We start from the raw sequence: 18,464 nt of genomic DNA on the forward strand, positions 1-18,464 counted from the left end.
CGGGCGCTATACTAACTATCTTTTCAGATGTCCACATTGATGTTGCTTAGCCTTTACATTCTGAAACGACTCGTCCCAGACTGGGTGCCAGTAGTCGTAAAACACTCCGTCCTTCCATTTCACATCCACAAGCTACCAATCTTAAAATCACCAATCAGACACTAAACAAACCATCAGAAAACAAATTGCAGTTACCCAGAAAACCAACTGCAGAGTGTATCATCAGAAAAAAAGACAGGCACTGTTTCAATAAAAAAAATTTCATTCCAAGAGTAGGAAATGATGGATCGCTGTGTTAGATTCCCTATGGTGTGGTAACAGGCCCTTCGGCTCAACAAGTCCATACTGACCCTCCGAAGAGCAACCCACCCAGACTCTCTCCCCTACATTTACCCCTAATACTACGGGCAATTTAGCATGGTCAATTCACCTGACCTGCACATCTTTGGACTGTGGGAGGAAACCCACGCAGACACGGGGAGAATGTGCAAACTCCACACAGACAGTTGCCCAAGGCGGGAATTGAACCTGGGTCCCTGGTGCTCTAAGGCAGCAGTGCTAACCACTGAGCCACAGTGCCGCCCAAATCCTGGGCTCCTATCATTTAGGCAGCTTGATCCCACCATATTATTTTCCTAGGTGTTTCTCTGAGGGCACTAGGTTAAAAAACCTATGGACACAAAACAATGACAATCTGGTGTTGTCCCTGTGAGCATATTGACACCAAATTGTCTCAACTAGAACAACAGCCTATATGTCACTACAAAGTCCAATATTCCTTTACTGGTTTTAGTGGTCAAAATATCTGATGATGTGCCTACCAGGTTGATACCAACTGATGTAAATTGGATTCTTTGGCAGAATGTCCCATGCAGTTGGTACATTGTGAGGTTCTGATGAAAGGTTACTGAGCTGAAACATTAACTCTTTGTGGGCGGCATGGTGGCACAGTGGTTAGCACTGCTGCCTCACAGCGCCAGAGACCCGGGTTCAATTCCCGCCTCAGGCGACTGACTGTGTGGAGTTTGCACGTTCTCCCCGTGTCTGCGTGGGTTTCCTCCAGGTGCTCCGGTTTCCTCCCACAGTCCAAAGATGTGCAGGGTCAGGTGAATTGGCCATGCTAAATTGCCCGTAGTGTTAGGTAAGGGGTAAATGTATGGGTGGGTTGCGCTTCGGCGGGGCGGTGTGGACTTGTTGGGCCGAAGGGCCTGTTTCCACACTGTAAGTAATCTAATCTGCTGCCTGACCTCCTGCTGTAAATTTCCAGAGTTTTACAGTCACAGAGTTGTATCGCACGGAAATAGAGCCTTCAGTCCAACTCACCCATACTGACCAGATACCCTTCGGAAAAGCGCAGCAGGTCAGGCAGCATGTGAAGAGCAGGAAAAATCGACGTTGCGGGCAAAAGCCCTTCATCAGGAGTCATCTCCCCAGGCAAAAAGAACATGCCCATTTAAAAGGGATCTCTCAGCCAGTCCTAGAAAGGTCAAATCCAAACCTCTGTTTCACACCTGCTTTCGCTGCCTCACCCCAGTTAAACATCCCATGGTTGTTACCATCTGGCATTAGACCAGTTTCTAACCCTCTCACCAGCCCAGGCTTCAAATCAACCTTCCTCACACGTTAAATACCAGATCACAGCAACATAGCAGTCTCCATCAGAGTTTCTCCCAAAGGTATTCAATGAATTACAGCCAACTGCTTACTCGAGGTAGAATGAGAGAAATATCTCACTTGCTATTCAAAACTCACTGAAAACAGTTCAAGTGATCAACAAGATCACTATTTATAATGTACCATCTGTCAGAAGTTAGCATTTCCTTAACATTATCATTTACAATATTCAAATTAACAAGCTATTCCCCACAATAACAACCAGCCTGCTCCTCATCATCATCAGTGGGTAACTTGGATAAGAACTACCAGCCAGACTTGGAGCTATGCAACATAGTTGGCTGAATGTGGGGCATGAAGCAGAGTTGCTCAGCTTTTACAAGATACTTTGCATCATTTCCTATCGGCCATCGGTTATAATGCTCAAAATGTTTAAAGGTCACATGTTTTCAGCTTCGAGAAATACAGAAAACTGGATATTTCAATTAAATAGAGCATTTCTGCTGTTCCCAAGACATCTGTATCTATCATATTTTCAAGTGAATTCCTTAGTCTTAGGGCAAGCTGAGATTTCCACTATATTCATTCATGAAGGTTTTACCATTAGACTACGTCACCTATCATAGAACTGTTATTAACAAGATGGCGCTGAAGAGTGGCAATTTTCATTCCAGTGGTAGTAGTGCAGTAAGGTAGACTCATGCCTGGCCACCAGGCCTATAGCAGGGCACTTAACAAGGATTGTAAAGTTGGACACTTTCTGTATTTCTTCATTTTTCTTCTTTTATATTCAATGTTTTGGATTTTTTTTCTTTGTGTTTTAAGATAGTCTGAGTGGGTGACTCTATGCAACACTTTTCACTGTATTCTGTAAAAAGATAGATGTGACAAGAAATAAATCAAATAAAATAGCAACTTGCAGGCCTTTTCTTGTAAATTGCTAAGCACAATCATCTCTGAAGCAGTCAATCCTCAGCCTCCCTCGCATCCTTACTGTTTAATTTCTGTTCATGCCCGAATCACACTTGATATTCTATATGCAAAAAGTAGAGTTCATGTGAAACAGAAGTTCTGTTTCCTCTGAAACAGTTGGTCTGGTCTTTACAGTAAGTTTGAAAAATAATGTTGAAAACCACTGTCATAGACAGGGAAATGTTCTTAATTATGGTGGCAAAGAAGACACCTTACTTTTCCAATTGCAATAATTGCCACAGCTTTTGTAGTTGCTTACATCATTGCACTGTGCTCTCAGGCACATGAGGTCTCAGTCTCCCCTTACTGGACAGGTCAGAAATACATCTGGAGGATGCTAGAATTGGAAAATAAACCATTGTGGGCTAACAGCTCAAAACAGAAACTTCAAAAACAATCATGAAATACAGAATCTGTGAGCAACACCTCCAGATAGGATGGCATGGATATCACCATCGACCTCAGAACCAGTATTAGTGTTCTCAACTCCACACATTGCAGTGATTCAAGACCAAATGACCAGGAGGCTGGGACCACATATGCCTATTATAACACCAATTGTACTTGGAAGGGAACAGCCAATGTGTCACGGAAGTAGGATTTCTACATAAAATCCAGAGTCTAGATTAGAGTGGTGCTGGAAAAACACAGCAGTTCAGGCAGCATCAGAGGAGCAGGAAAATCGATGTTTCGGGCAAAAGCCCTTCATTAGGAATCGATTTTCCTGCTCCTTGGATGCTGCCGGAACTACTGTGCTTTTCCAGCACCACCCTAATCTAGACTCTGGTTTCGAGCATCTGCAGTCATTGTTTTTACCTATAAAATCCAGAGTGCCTCTTTAAAAGACACAAATTTAATAGCTGCAACAAAAACAGAAATTGCTGGAGAAACTCAGCAGGTCTGGCAGCATCTGCGGAGAGAGAAAAAGAGTTAACGTTCAGGTCCAGTGATACTTCTTCAGAACTGATTGTAGCTTGGAAAACGTTGGTGGGCATGCTGAAGATGGATGGATGGAGCAGAGAGACAGAGCAAATGGGAGTGCAAATGGGTAATGGTGTCACCTGAGAGAAAGATAGGCTGATGGGGACCATTAGTGAGTGAAAATGGGTTGGCTGTGGTGAAAGCTGCCCGTGAGACATTAACTGTTTCACCCTCCACAGATGCCGCCAGACCTGAGTTTCTGCAACAATCTCTGTTTTTGTTTCAGATTTCCAGAGATGCAGATCTTTCTTTTATTGTTTAATGAATAAATGCTACATAGGACTGGTCAAAAGGAGTCTAGGGAACATCCTGATGGACAATCTCCCAAGCTGTCTTTTGCCTTCTGGACACATGCTTCATCAGTGGCTGCAGCATGGACACCAGCCTACTTAATGAAAATAGGAGAAAGTGAGGACTGCAGATGCTGGAGACCAGAGCTGAAAATGTGCAGCAGGTCAGGCAGCATCCAAGGAGCAGGAGAATCGACATTTCGGGCATGAGCCCGAAACATTCCTGAAGGGCTCATGCCCAAAACGTCGATTCTCCTACTCCTTGGATGCCGCCTGACCTGCTGCGCTTTTCCAGCAACACATTTTCATACTTAATGAAAATACATATAAAGATGATCTTCAAGTGTGGAATATCATATGGGCTGGAACATGAGACGTTGCAAAGGATTGGGTCCGATAGCATTGCCTTGCCGCCCATAGTTCCTGTGGTTCCATGCAGGCCAAAGTCTAATTTATACATCTCAGTTGTATTGTCAAGAATAACTATTCTCTGATTGAGCTAATTTGTTCTGCACTGGCAGTTTTCCACATGGTTTTGCTTATCGCTGCCAAGATTTCTCACTATTCCAGAAATCCTGGAATGCAGATAAACCACGTCTCCCTTTTAAACTACAAACTGTCTAGTTAAATTCCTCCCTTCTCTACCTGCATCAGTTGTAAGCAGTTCACAGATGCTTTTGTTAACAAGATCGAGTCCGTCATTCAGCTGTCACCTTTCCCTTTGCCTACCAAACCAGACTTCCAGTGTTGGCATCTTGCCCTCATTTCCCCATTGCAATTCATGCCACTTTCAAGTTCATCTTGTCCTGCTGCTCCAATTCTACCTCCGCACCCAATTTTCCTTGTAGTCCTCAAGCTGATAGGGTTAACAATTCCCCCTCAAGTACTGTGTCCCTACCTTTCAAATTTGCCTTTACTTTCACTGCTTCAATTTATTTTTGGAATTCCTCCAATCAGGTTTTTAATCTACATTTCAGCATGAAGTATCCTTAAAGTAACTAATGATATTTGCTATGGCTGTGAATTTAATAAACTTGCCCTCCACAACTTTGACATGATTGTTCATATTATCTTTACTCACCACCTTCAGGCGGCTCGGCGGAAGCGTACACACCCAGTTCCATTTTTCTGTTTAAAATCTCAGCCAGAGAATCACCTGCAATGGCTTCTATTCCTGCTTTCACACGGATTGCCAGAGTCTAAGGGTCTATCCTCAACCTCCCTCATGTCTCAACAGCAGCCTGGCTCTCAGAGCCAGTGTGCTAAAGTTAGCGTTCCACACAAGAGAACTCGCAACAGCACTCCCCTTCAGCATTTCAATGCTTCGGATCTGTCATGGATTGACAATATGTGCCATATTTTGTCAGACCAAAGCCATCTTCACCACAAGCATTGCCCTTCAGCCACCAATTCCATTTCTCTCTCTCTGCTACTTGGAGACCGAACTAAACTGCTCCCATACCGTGTCATTGCTTCTAATCGGATCCTCTGTCAGGAACACCGATTCCAACTCCGCAGTGTCAGGTATCCAACTCTACCTCAGCTCATCTCTTGTTACCTCATCTATGCCTTTGTTACCCTTAGACTTTATTATTCTAATGCTCCTCTTGCCAGTTACCCACCTTGCATTCTCTATTAGCCCAAGCATAGCCTAAAGCCTGCTGCCTACATTCTCAACCTGCTTACACATCACCCTCTGTTTGCTGTTCTACAGTGTCTTAATACAGCAATGTATTAGTTTTGAAGTTCACAGGCTTAGGGCCTCACCTCTCCCCGTCTCTGCAACCTCCTTCAATCCCAAAGCTTCTCCAAGATCTACATTTCTTCAGTTCTGGCCTTCTGCAAATTTCTGATTTTCTTCATCCTGGTTTTGGCAGGTGTGTTATCAACCAGCTAGACTCCAAGATCTGGAATGCTACTTAAAATCACTCTGACCAAGTCTTTGATCACCAGGCAAATACTTTGTGCCTTGATGTCAAGTTCAGTTTGATAGCACATCTAGGAAGTGTCTAAGAGGCATATTCATGTGAATGCAATTCTTGTTAGGCTTGGTTTCCTCCTTTTTCTGTGGATCAATCTCATGTTCAAACCTGTGTATACCAGTCTGTCTGAAGTTGCTCCAAAGTCAAAAGATGTAACGTGCACTGACTTTCGCAATCACAAAGTTCCATCAATCTACCAGATGTGAACTTGCTTCTATGACATTGCATTCTTACCAATGAAAATGAATGAACACCAAAAATTGCATGTTTTTCTACAAATTTTATTTTTAGTATTAATTAGAAAAAAAGAGTCCAAAACCTCAAATCTCCAATTGTATCAGACTCTACTGTTAGGCACTTTCAGAAATGTTTAGCCTTTTGTCAGACTTTCTTCTTTTAATACTGTAGTAACAAGCCACAGAATTCACTATCAGTCATGCTGTTTTGAGAACCATTAGTGAGTTGGGTTCTTTCAATTTGGCAGTTGTCACAATGTATTGAACAGTTGTGGTTGTGGCAATGCACACAGAAAAGGCAGCAGCTACACAAGCTCACGTGAGAGAGTAACTTCACAGGCTCTCCCCCAACCAAAATAATACCTCATTGTGGCCAAGTTCAAAAGTCTCACACCATAACTGTGTGGACACCATAATGGTGTGGCTCACTATCTAGTACCACGCACACTTACCCCAGTACATTTCACTCTTGTGCCATTACGCCCAAGCACTATATAATGTGGTGACTGCAGTGTGCCTAATGCAGTGCAGTTTAAGGTAACAAGGTGCAGTACAGTGATAGGTTTGCAATGCACAACTACATGTGTAGGTTGAATGGAATGCAGAGTGGTTCAGCTATATGCACAGAAGTGCAACTGTAGACCATGCTTGGGTATAGCTGGTGCGGGGTATAGAAATCAGATGCTACACAGATTAGGTATGGTGATGTTGCTGATTCATCCACAGAGGGTGCATTCTACAAAAGACATGAAGCATTGATTCGAAGTAGACGGCACTTTCTAACATTCATGCTAATAAACTTTGAAAATAAATAGGTTTCTCAGGTACTGAAGGCCATAGGATTGTGCCATTCTGATTAGCACCTGCAGGCCCAATGAAAATACCATTCTTTCATTATACTGCTGGGAAACTCTGCTTAGTGTGTACAAGCCAGTTCACACACCAAACATTCCATTCATTTTATTTGCAGAAGCCTTACTTGAACTTGGGAGTCAGTGAAGCAGTTAACAGTGCATTTCAAATAAGACTGGGAATGCACTGTTGTGACTACAACACAAACAAGGAACCCACAGAGAAGTTCCCAATGCAAAACAAATCACGACGTTCCAATGAATTGGGTCGAGTGTGTCTTAATGCAGGCCTGAATCCAACAACACTCTTGGGTGATTACAGTCAAAGAAACAAACCAGAATAATCAGTAAGCTCTTACTGCTGCTTTCAAGGTGCACACCAGTCAGAGGCGATTCTCTCAAAGGCTAACAACAAAAAAAAAAATCACACTGATCACAAATGAGGAGGAGGCTGCAGTCTCATTATCCCAGAGCCTGCCACTGCCAGTCAGAACTCCAGACTGTTAGTACAAACAATAAAAAGTTCTTTTTTTCTTAAAAAAGGACAACTATATCAACTTCTCTCCTGAATTCTAACAATGCAATCTGCCACAGTTACATAATATACAAAAAAAAAGGCATCAAGCAAAACATCCCACAGCCCCGCTCACCCAGTACAGTACATAATGTCCATAAGAGGAGACAAGCAATGGGCAGAGCAAATCGCATCCTAGGGAGAGTCCAGATTCCACATTAGAGGCAGCTAGTTTGTCTTCTGATCTGCTATTCAAGTACTGAAGTGTGTAGAGAGAGAGAGAGAGAGAGATGATGTATCACGGTTTCTTGAAAAATATATGAAAGCAGCATCGACCCTGCTTGCATGGTGGGCCGACGGCAAGGACAAGGAATTCCCCGACATGGGATTCCGCAGTTGCTCTGCCATATCAATGCAGACTGGGATACATGATTCCAATTTGTGGGGAGGCAGGGGAAGGAGGGAGGGAGGGAGGAGGGGAAGAAAAGAGCCGAGGGCTAAAGAAAAGGAGATCCTAGCGATTACTCTTCATTGCATCTTTGGCTGCCAGAATCAGCGGTGTCAAACTAGATAAGGGCTTGGCCAGCTTCAGGAACGGATGCTGCAAGAAAGAGAGAGAGATAAACGTATGAGCTCACAGACACAGATTGTAGTCAACTCAAAATAGCACCAGGTACCACACCATATAAGGACTAGGAGCAGGAGCAGGCCACCTGACCCTTTGAGCCTGCTCCACCAATCAATAAGATTGTGGCTGATCTTTTCATGGCCTCAGCTTCACTCACCCACCCTCTCACCCCACAATTCCTTCGCTGTTCAAAAAATTCTTAGGTTTAAAAACATTTTCTGAGGAAGCCTCAACCCACTTTACCGGACAGGGAATTCCATAGATTTACAACCCTCTGGGTGAAGATGTTCCTCCTCAACTGAATCCTAAATCTGCTTCCCCCGAATTTTGAGGCTATGCCCTCTTGTGCTAGTTTCACTTCCCTGTGGAAACATCCTCTCTATGTCTATCTTATGTATTCCCTTTACAATTTTATACGTTTCAAAAGACTCCCCTCTCATTCTTTTTAAATTTCAATGAAAATAATCCCAGTCGACACAGTCTCTCCACATAAACCAACCCCCCCTCAACTCCGGAATCACAGTGAAACTCCTCTGCACCCCCTCTGCTGCCAGTACATCCTTTCTCAAGTAAGGAGACCAAAACTGCACGCAGTGTTCCAGAAAAGACCAATAAGAACTTCCAGTTGGTACGTTATTTGCAAAACACAGCAGCTGGTCTTCACATTGAGAAGGAACAAGTGTGATGACCCCAGCTAATGGTGATGTTGGAACCCAGACAGGGGCCTGCTTTGATAAGACTGTAAAAGTTGTTTTGTTTTTGTTTGCCATGGTCAGTCACCAAATGTAGGCACAAGAAGCAAAAAGACTTTGACCAGAATTACTTTGAAATGGTCTCATTATAAATATCAAAAAGAATCAACCCTTTACCCTCAACAATAACCTCACAGATAGATAGTTAAACCTCATGGCGACCCTGTCTCCATATTAAAATCTTTTATTCAGTTGCCACTACTAATTGATTTCTGGATCTTTTTCTAAAAAACAGACTTTGAAGTAACTTCAGAGCAAGTATAGGGGTTTTTGATCCACTAAACTTCTGAGTGTGTTTTCTGGCTAATCTTTTAACTAGTTTAGCACTTCATCCTCAGAATGTCCAACACCCATAAGCCCAGATTCTGGCTTTTTGCACCTTTGTCTCCCACTGTCATTGGGTCGTTGGCCTGTCCAGAACTAGAGGACATAGTTTAGGGTGAGCGGGAGACAATATAAAAGGGACCCAAGGGGCAACCTTTTCACACAGGGAGTGGTGTGTGTATGGAATGAGCTGCCAGAGGATGTGGTGGAGGCTGGTACAATTGCAACATTTAAAAAGCATTTGGATGGGTATATGAATAGGAAGGTTTGGAGGGATATGGGCCGGGTGGTGACAAATGGGACTAGATTAGGTTAGGATGTCTGGTCGGCATGGATGGGTTGGACTGAAGGGTCTGTTTCCCTGCTGCATATCTCTATGACTATATCCATGGACAATGTGGGGAAAATGGCATCAAGGTAGTTAGCCAAGATCTATTTGAATGGCAGAGCCCCCTTGAGGTGCCGAATGGATTGCTCTTATTTCTGGAGTTCACCTCGCTGAGACTGGTAGGGTGGTAACTAGCAGAAATGAAAACACAAATTGCTGGAAAATCTCAGCAGGTCTGGCAACATCTGTGAAGAGAAATCAAAGTTAACATTTCAGGTCCAGTGACCCTTCCTCAGAACCTTTCCAGCAACTTCTGTTTTTGGTTCTGATTTGCAGCATCCGCAGTTCTTCTGGTTTTTATTTGGGAACGAGCAGAGTTGTTTTGCTTTTCGCCGAAAGACATACCTGGGCAATTTACCACATTGCCAGGTTGATGTCATGTTGTAGCTCTAACTGACAAAGTTTGCCTAGTGGCATGGTGATCTCTCATGGTGCCCAGTTTTGAGTTGTTAGATCTATTTGAAGGCTGTCCCATTGTAGCATGGTGATAGTGCCACAATATGATGGAGGGTATTCTCAATGTGAAGACTTCATCTACAAAAAGACATTGGGTACTCCCAGTGATACTGGCATGGATGGATGCATCTGTAACAGGTAGATTGTTGAGGACAAGGTCAAGTAGTTCTTTTCCCCTCCTCTCGTTAGCTTTTTACCAATTGCTGCAGACAGAGTTTAGCAGCTGTGTTCTTTCGACCTCAGCCAGTTTGGTCCATGGTGCTGCTACTGAGCCATTTTAGCAATGGGCATTGAAGACCCCATCCAGGGCACAGTTTGTACCCATACCACCCACTGTGCCTCATCCAAGTGGTGTACTAATTCATCAGCTGGGAGGAGAGGTTCTGAGGTTAGGTAAGCACGTGGCAATTTGCAGATTTTCTTACCCATGTTTGATCTGATACCAAAACATTTCCTGGGGTCCAGCGTCAATGCTGAGGACTCCTAGGGCAACTCTTCCCTTACTCTATACGACTGGGGCATTGCCTCTAAGGTCAGATTCCAGGAGAATCACTGCATTAGGCTGTTGCTTGATTAGTCTGTGGGAAAGCACTCCCAATTTTGGTACACAGTCCCACAGGTTGGTAAGGAGGTGGTTACCAGGTTGACGTGGCTGTGCATGCAATCATTTCTGGTGTCTAGAGTGCTGTGGAGATCCATTCAGTTCAGACTTTGTAACGATAGGGTTTGAGTGGCTCACTGGACCATTGCAGAGAACAGTTTAAGAGTCAAACATGTTGCTGCAGGTCTGGAATCACATACCAGGCCAGATCAGGTCAGGGCAGCAGACCTCCTGCCCTAAAGGACATTAGTGAACTGGGTGGAGTTTTACAACATTCAACATATTCAGCTGGGAGGATTAGGCTGGCTTTTTATTTTCAGAGTTCACTGAATTCTAATTTCACCGCAATGGTGGCATTTGAAGCCACAGCCCCAGAATACTAGCCTGGAGTTCTGAATTACTAGACCAGCAACATTACCACTATGCCACCACCTGCTGTGATTGTTAGAAATTCTCATGCAACCCTTGAACAGAGAAACCACAACATTCTGGAATTAGAAGATGAGAGATAATCCGTACCTGCAGCAACTCTTTCCCAGATCCTCGTTTTTCGACATCCATCTCCAAGCAGCGGTTGAGAAAATCACGGAAGATCGAGGAGAGCTTCTCTGGATTCTGCAGCTCTGGAGTACCATTAGTGGCAATCAGGTACAAGGCCTGCAATGATGGCAGATAAATGAAGCAAAGAGTTGAGAGAGATCCAAGCTAACAATAAAAATGCCATGCCTGTTCCTCGTATTTACCAGGACTCCAATATGCTATGATCCAAAGTACATTTCCACCTAGGTCCTTCTGTTCCTGTACACCCTCTAGAATTGTGCTATTTATGTTATACCATCTGTCAACGTTCTTCCTGCCAAAACGCAGAATTCCACACTTTTCCCGAATTGAATTGCCAGCTATCTGCCTATGCCACCAACCTGTCAATTTCCTTTTGGAGTTATTCACTGTTCTCCTCCCAGTTTACAAAACGTTCAAGTTTCACGTCGATAAACTTGGAAACTCTCCCCTGCAAACTAAGGTCTCTATTTTCAGGACACATCAGGAAAAGAAATATTGATTCCTGGGGAGCTCGACTACAAACCTTCCTCCAGCCCCAAAAAAATCCATTAACCATCATTCTCAGCTCCCTGCAGCCCAGCCAGATTTGTATACACATTGCTACTGCCCATAACTTATAATTTTCAGCACAATTGAGGGGAGTGGTCTTGTGTAAAAACATCTTCTGGAAGTTCACATACACCATATCAACAATGTCAGCCTCATCGAGTCTTTTACCTCATTAAAAAACGGCAGCAAATTAATTCATCACAATTTCTCCTTCAAAAATCCATGATGACCTTTTCTTATCAACCCAGCTTTTCTTATGCGACCACCAACACCATCCCAAATAATTGTCTCTAGAAACACTGAACTGAAACTGATCGGTCTAGAATTTGTTGGGCACACCCTGTTGTGGTAAGAATGCAAGGAGGCTTCACTGCAACTGAAACAAATTGAGCGTGGGGGCAAACATAGCAGATGGAGTGCAGCAAAGGTTCACTGGGCTGATATCAGGGATGGCAGGGCAATCCTATTTAGGAGAGATTGGTGCAACTGAGCCTGTACTGACAGGAGTAGAGAAGAATGAGATGAAATCTGATTGTAATGTACAAATTTTTAACTGGGCTGGACAGACGAGATGTGGGAGGTGGGTTTTCCCTGACTGGGGAGCTTAGAACCATGGATCAAAGTCTCAGGATACAGCGCAGGCTATTTAAAACCGAGAAGAGATATTTCTTCACTCAGAGGCTGTCAAACTGTGGCCACAGAAGGCTGCAGAGAAGTTGCTAAGTATATTCAATAAAAAGATTGATAAATTTTACGATATTAAAGACATCAAGGAGTATGAGGAGAAAGTGGGACGATGGTGTTGAGGTGAATGACCATTTAAATGGCAGAGTAGGTGGAAGAGCTGAATAGCCTACTCCTGGCCCTAGTTTCAATGTTTATGCTTACTGCTTTTCTGGGACAATTGCAGGACATTCTACAGTATTCTAGGGAAATAAAGATAAGGCTGGTAACCCTGTAATTTCCACTCTCATTTCCTTCAATACCCTTGGATGCATCTCATCAGGTCTCAGTACTTTGTCAACCGCATGGACGGAGAGTCTATCCAATACTGCTACCTTTCCAATTTTGAACCGTTTTGGTGATGGGTTTTTTTTTGCTTTGTCATCTTGGCTTGGGTACATCTACTTGCAAATCTCTTCATTTAATACCTCAACCAAACCCCCTGCCAAAGTGCACAAATCTCCTTTTTGGTCCCTAAAATTTTACCACTTTACCATTTATGTGCTTAAAGATGAATTTAGGATTCCTCTTTACGTTCACTACAAGGCTTTTCTCATAATTCCTCTTTGCTTCTCTAAAATGCCTTGGCACTTTCCCTCTAATTTCTGTGTTCAGCTTGGTTTCCATTTGCATTTGCGACCCAACACATGCCGTAAGCACCTTTGTTTTTGCTTAGTCTTAATTTCCATCTCATAAGAAATCAGAGCAGGAGCAGGCCATTTGACCACTCAAGCCTGCCCTGCTATTCAGCAAGATCATGGCTGATCTGCTCCAGACCTCAGCTCCGCTTTCATGACAGCTTCTCATAGACTAGGAGAAAGTGAGGACTGCAGATGGTGGAGATCAGAGCTTTAAAATGTGTTGCTGGAAAAGCGCAGCAGGTCAGGCAGCTTATGCCCGAAACGTCGATTCTCCTTCGATGCTGCCTGACCTGCTGCGCTTTTCCAGCAACACATTTTTAAGCTTCTCATAAACCTCAAATTTCAACCAAGTTGAGAACAAATTGTATGGATGGAGGATTCCAAGCAATACTGGCAACTTGAAACACTGATCACACCCCTCCATGGCACTAGCCATTAGCAATGAAGCAGATTTGATTGGAAATGACTGCCCAGGTTCTATAAAGTGCAGGCTTGGCCCCCAGAAGCCCAATTTAAAGAAAATGCCAACCAAATTTGAGAGATCTTGGTTCACACTTCAAGGGAATGTAGAGTAGATTGTAAGAATGCTCAGTTGGAAAATGATCTGCAATCCTTTAGCTAGGCCTACAGACAAACAACCCCCACAGTCCTCCTAAATGGTTTCTAATTCTCCATCAGTTTTTCCAACACCAGTTGTCTCCACTACCTCCCTGTACAGTCTTTTCACTATATTTATATTCCTCTGATTAATCCAAACTGTGCACATTAATCTTGTTTAGACCTCCAACAATCATCACTAGTCATGGAGTGGCACGGTAGCTCAGTGGTTACAGTGCTGTCTTACAGCGCCAGGGACTCTGGTTCGATTCCATGCTCAGGTGACTGCCTGTGTGGAGTCTGCACATTCTCCCAGTGTTTGTGGGGGTTTCTGCTGGATGCTCCGGTTCCCCCCCCGCAGTCCAAAGATGTGCAAGATAGGTAGACTGGCCATGCTAAATTGCCCATAGGGTCCAGAGATGCATTAGCCATGGGAAATGCAGGGTTACAGGAATAGGGTAGGAGGGTGGATCTGGGCGGGATGCTCTTTCGAGGGTTGGTCTGGGCTTATTGGGCCAAATGGCCTGTTTCCACACTCTGGGATTCTATGATGAATCCAAGCAATGGAGTCTTCCCCCCTCCCGCCACCCCCAATCCAATACTGGTTGATTCCAGCTTTGCTGGGACTCCTTGATGCCACACTCAGTTGTGGCATTAATATGGGTGTCACTTTCACTTCACTGCTGGAATTCAGCTCTTTTGTCCTTGTCAGAACCCTAAAGCGATGACACCTTTGTTTTGGAATATGAACAAAGCTAGCACATTGAAGAGACTTGACTACTTTTAATAATAGCATTAGACCATGAAATACAGGCTCGTCAATCACTTCATACCTTGAATACCTTCAGCCTGGGACCATTTAGTTCAGACTCTGCATGTGCAATGAAAATTGAGAGATTGAGGACTCACCCTCAGTGGATTCTCGTTTAGGTAAGGGGGCTCGCCCTCCACCATCTCAATGGCCATGATCCCCAGTGACCAGATGTCAACCTTGGGGCCATACGCTTTCCTGGTGACCACTTCGGGTGCCATCCAGTAAGGTGTGCCCACCATGGTGCTGCGCTTGCTCTGCTCTGGTGTGATCTGGGCACAGAACCCAAAGTCAGCTATACGGACACAAAACAAATATGGCATCAACAGAGTGTTTACAAAGCTTCAACAATGAAACTAGCACAAATGTGACAGACTTTAGAAAATTATTGGAAGTTCAACTTGGATCGTTTTCACATGAGGTGGATAGTATACCCTATTGTTTCCTCTGTAGATGGGATTTAAGCACAAAGAGTGAATATAGGACTGGGTAGGGCTACACATAAAGCTCATAACATGTCACTAGATTCAATCCAGAGACCCTAATGTTTTGGGAGATTAGGGTTCAAAACGGGTATCAACATGGATTGAAATTTGAATTCAAGAAAATCTCAGATTAAAAGATAGTCTAATGACAACCATGTACCATTGCTGATTGACATTAAAACCCACCTAATTTACATTTTTAAGCAATCTAGTCTACAATCTGAGGCAGCACAGTGGCTCAGTGGTTACCATTGCGGCCTCACAGCGCCAGGGACCTGGGTTGAATTCCACTGTCTGTGGAAAGTCTGCACATTCTCCCAGTGTCTGCGTTGGGTTTCCCCTGGGTGCTCAGGTTTCCTCCTATGGTCCAAACATGTGGATTTGCAATGCTAAATTGGCTGTAGTGTCCAGGGTTGCGTAGGTTAGGTGGATTAGCCATGGGATATGCAGCATTACAGGGACAGGGTAAAGGGATGCGTCTGGGTGGGATCGTCTTCAAAACTTCTGGTCAGTGTCGACAATGGCCAAATGGCCTACTTCCACAGTGTAGAGATTCTGTGAAGTGTAGACCTCCAGACCAATAACAATGTAGTTGACTCAACTACCCTCTAAAATGTATTAGAAGAGCCAATCTGCTCAAGGGCAACGAGGGAGTAACAAATGCCAGCTTTGCCAGCCCACATTCCATCTAAGAACATTGGATCAGATGGTGGTCTTTTAGCTTCTTCAGTCAGCCAATAAGATCAAGGCAGATCTGTAACCCAACTCCACAAGTCTATCTTTGGTCCACAGTCCTTAACAATCACTCCTCATAGTTAACTCTGAGTTCAGGTGCCATTCTGGGAAATCTAAACTTCACAACCTCCAATGCATGGTACCTAGAGTATTCAGTGACTCTATATGTGGCCCAACAAGAGCTTTGTACAGTGGAAGCACAGCTTCTCTACTGTTATTTTAGTCCTTGAGAAGTAAAAGCCAAAACGTCAATGAACTACTGGCTAACTTGCTGCATGGGACATTTAAATGATCATGCGCTGAGACATCAAACCCTCCACTGCATCCCAAGGCTCTACTGACCTTCACAAATTTTCATCGTTTACAAAGGAGGATTTATTTTAGATTTACAGTTGATACCCTCATATTTGTCTAATTTGAAATCCATGGATTTACCCATTTGCTTAATCTGTTAACATGTATGTGCCTTTATTCTTTCAGCCTCACTTGCTGAAGTCTTGATCTTCATTCAGAACTGCCAAAGTTGGCATCACTGCTTCATGTATCAAACATCTCCTTACACCGGAGAATCAGCTAAATGCCACTTTAATTTTTTTTTCTCAAGTCATGATATTTTGTGTCAGCTATTAACAGTGCAGTTTATGAATTCTGCCTCAGTTTAATCACAGGAGTATGCAAATTTCAGCAGAAGGGTGAAGGTAAAACTCTTACTCACTGAGTTTCACAGATCCATCCATGCCCAGTAGCACATTGTCGCTCTTGATGTCTCGATGAATGACCTGGTTTGCGTGCAGGAACTCCAATGCTTGTAAGCACTGCCAAGAGGAATAATAAAGATTGAGAAGCATTACACCGAGTAAGGAGTTAATTTGTTCAAAGTTCTGAAAAGAAAGGACTGGCAGCAAGATTTTCTAACATGCAGACACAGTCCTATTAGTTTATGCATTTGAAAGAGCAAGCTATGGGGAATACTGACAATATTAGCAGCAGTAATGATGTCTGTGCAAAACCAGTGCTATACTCCAGAGTGAGACTGTTACATCACACAAACATGCAATCTTTTGTTACCAAATTAATCTTCACCCTCCCCCCCCACCATCCACTTGACGACAGACTCCTGACAAGAGTACAGTTTGAAAGGCATCAGTTGCTTTCCAATTCCTGACCTGGGAAGTCACTCGACAAGAGCTTAGGTAGGTTTTTGACCAGCTTCAAAGTTCAGTGGGAGACATCATGACCAAGTCTGAAATTGTCCCCACGTGCTTTCCAGTAAGGGTTAGCTGATAGCAGTCAGGAAGAGGAGTAGAGGCCTGACTGATAATTACCATAATACATGTAGGGAGGCTGAAGACAAGTATAGCAGTTTTAATGCCATGTCAGTTGAGATTAGGCATCAGTCACTATTACCTGGAGCATCAGGGAATGTTTTAGAAGTCATTTGCTTCAAAAGACTGCAGGGTTCTAACTGCTTACAGCATAAGCCCAGGGGTCAGTTAGCTGGATGGCTGGTTTGCAATGCACAGTGACATCAAAAGCACAGGTTCAATTCCTATAATGGCTGATGTTACCATGAAGGGCTCTCCTTCTCAAACTCACCACTCGCCTAAGGCATGGTGACCCTCAGGTAAACCACCACCAGTTGTTTCTCTCTAATGAGAGCGCAGCCCCATGGTCTTCAGCAATTTCCCTGATTTTCAGGGCATATTATTACATTTAAAACTCTCCACTATTTGCATGGCACTGCCACACTTCCACAACCTCTGTCGACTCTGCCTGTACTCTTCACTTCATTACTGCTTCATCTCTCTTTTCCACCATCAGTGGCAGAAAGCCCTCAACATTCACTGACTCTCCCACTTTCTACATTTAAAAGCCTGCTTTGTTAGATTCCAACACTGGATGTTAATGGCATTATCAATGAGTCCTCCAGACTGGGCCTGTCATAGCGTTAAGGGTTTAGATGGAGAGGAATTTGTAAGAGTGTACAAAAACATTTTCTGATTCAGTATGTGGATATACCTACTAGAGCAGGTGCAAAACCTGACCTACTCTTGAGAGATAAGGCAGGGCAGGTGACTGAGGTGTCAGTGGGGGAGCACTTTGGGGCCAGCGACCATAATTCTATTAGTTTTAAAACAGTGATAGAAAAGGATAGACCAGATCTAAAAGTTGAAGTTCTAAGTTGGAGAAAGGCCAATTTTGACGGTATTAGGCAAGAATTTTCAAAAGCTGACTGGGGACAGATGTTCGCAGGTAAAGAGACGGCTGGAAAATGGGAAACCTTCAGAAATGAGATAACAAGAATCCAGAGAAAATATATTCCTGTCAGGGTGAAAGGAAAGGCTGGTAGGTATAGGAAATGTTGGATGACTAAAGAAATTGAGGGTTTGGTCAAGAAAAAGAAGGAAGCATATGTCAGGTATAGACAGGATAGATCCTTAAAAAAGAATCCTTAGAAGAATATAAAGGCAGTAGGAGTATACTTAAGAGGGAAATCAGGAGGGCAAAAAGGGAACATGAGATAGCTTTGGCAAATAGAATTAAGGAGAATCTAAGGGTTTTTACAAATACAGTAAGGACAAAAGGGTAACTAGGGAGAGAATAGGGCCCCTCAAAGATCAGCAAGGCAGCCTTTGTGTGGAGCTGCAGAAAATGGTGGAGTTACTAAATGAGTATTTTGCATCAGTATTTACTGTGGAAAAGGATATGGAAGACGTAAACTGTAGGGAAATAGATGGTGACACCTTGCAAAATGTCCAGATTACAGAGGAGG

General features: G+C 43.6%; 1 protein-coding gene across 3 annotated transcripts in view; it reads right to left on the reverse strand.

The window, feature by feature from the left end:
* Window positions 1-6,099: 6,099 nt before the first annotated feature.
* The window catches only part of LOC122555720 (serine/threonine-protein kinase PAK 2-like), an 80,980-nt gene continuing 68,615 nt past the window's right edge, over window positions 6,100-18,464 (reverse strand). For all 3 annotated transcript variants that reach the window (XM_043701768.2, XM_043701769.2, XM_043701770.2), the window contains exons 12-15: window positions 16,407-16,506; window positions 14,570-14,766; window positions 11,109-11,246; window positions 6,100-8,041 (exon numbers count right to left, since the gene is read on the reverse strand). In XM_043701768.2, coding sequence (XP_043557703.1) covers window positions 7,955-8,041; window positions 11,109-11,246; window positions 14,570-14,766; window positions 16,407-16,506 — 522 coding nt within the window. In that variant the 3' untranslated portion in view covers window positions 6,100-7,954. The remainder of the gene's footprint in view (window positions 8,042-11,108; window positions 11,247-14,569; window positions 14,767-16,406; window positions 16,507-18,464) is intronic.

Source organism: Chiloscyllium plagiosum, unplaced genomic scaffold (genome assembly GCF_037043375.1).
Source record: "Chiloscyllium plagiosum isolate Xiang-an unplaced genomic scaffold, Cpla_swu_hap1 HiC_scaffold_13, whole genome shotgun sequence".
NCBI lineage: Eukaryota > Metazoa > Chordata > Chondrichthyes > Orectolobiformes > Hemiscylliidae > Chiloscyllium > Chiloscyllium plagiosum.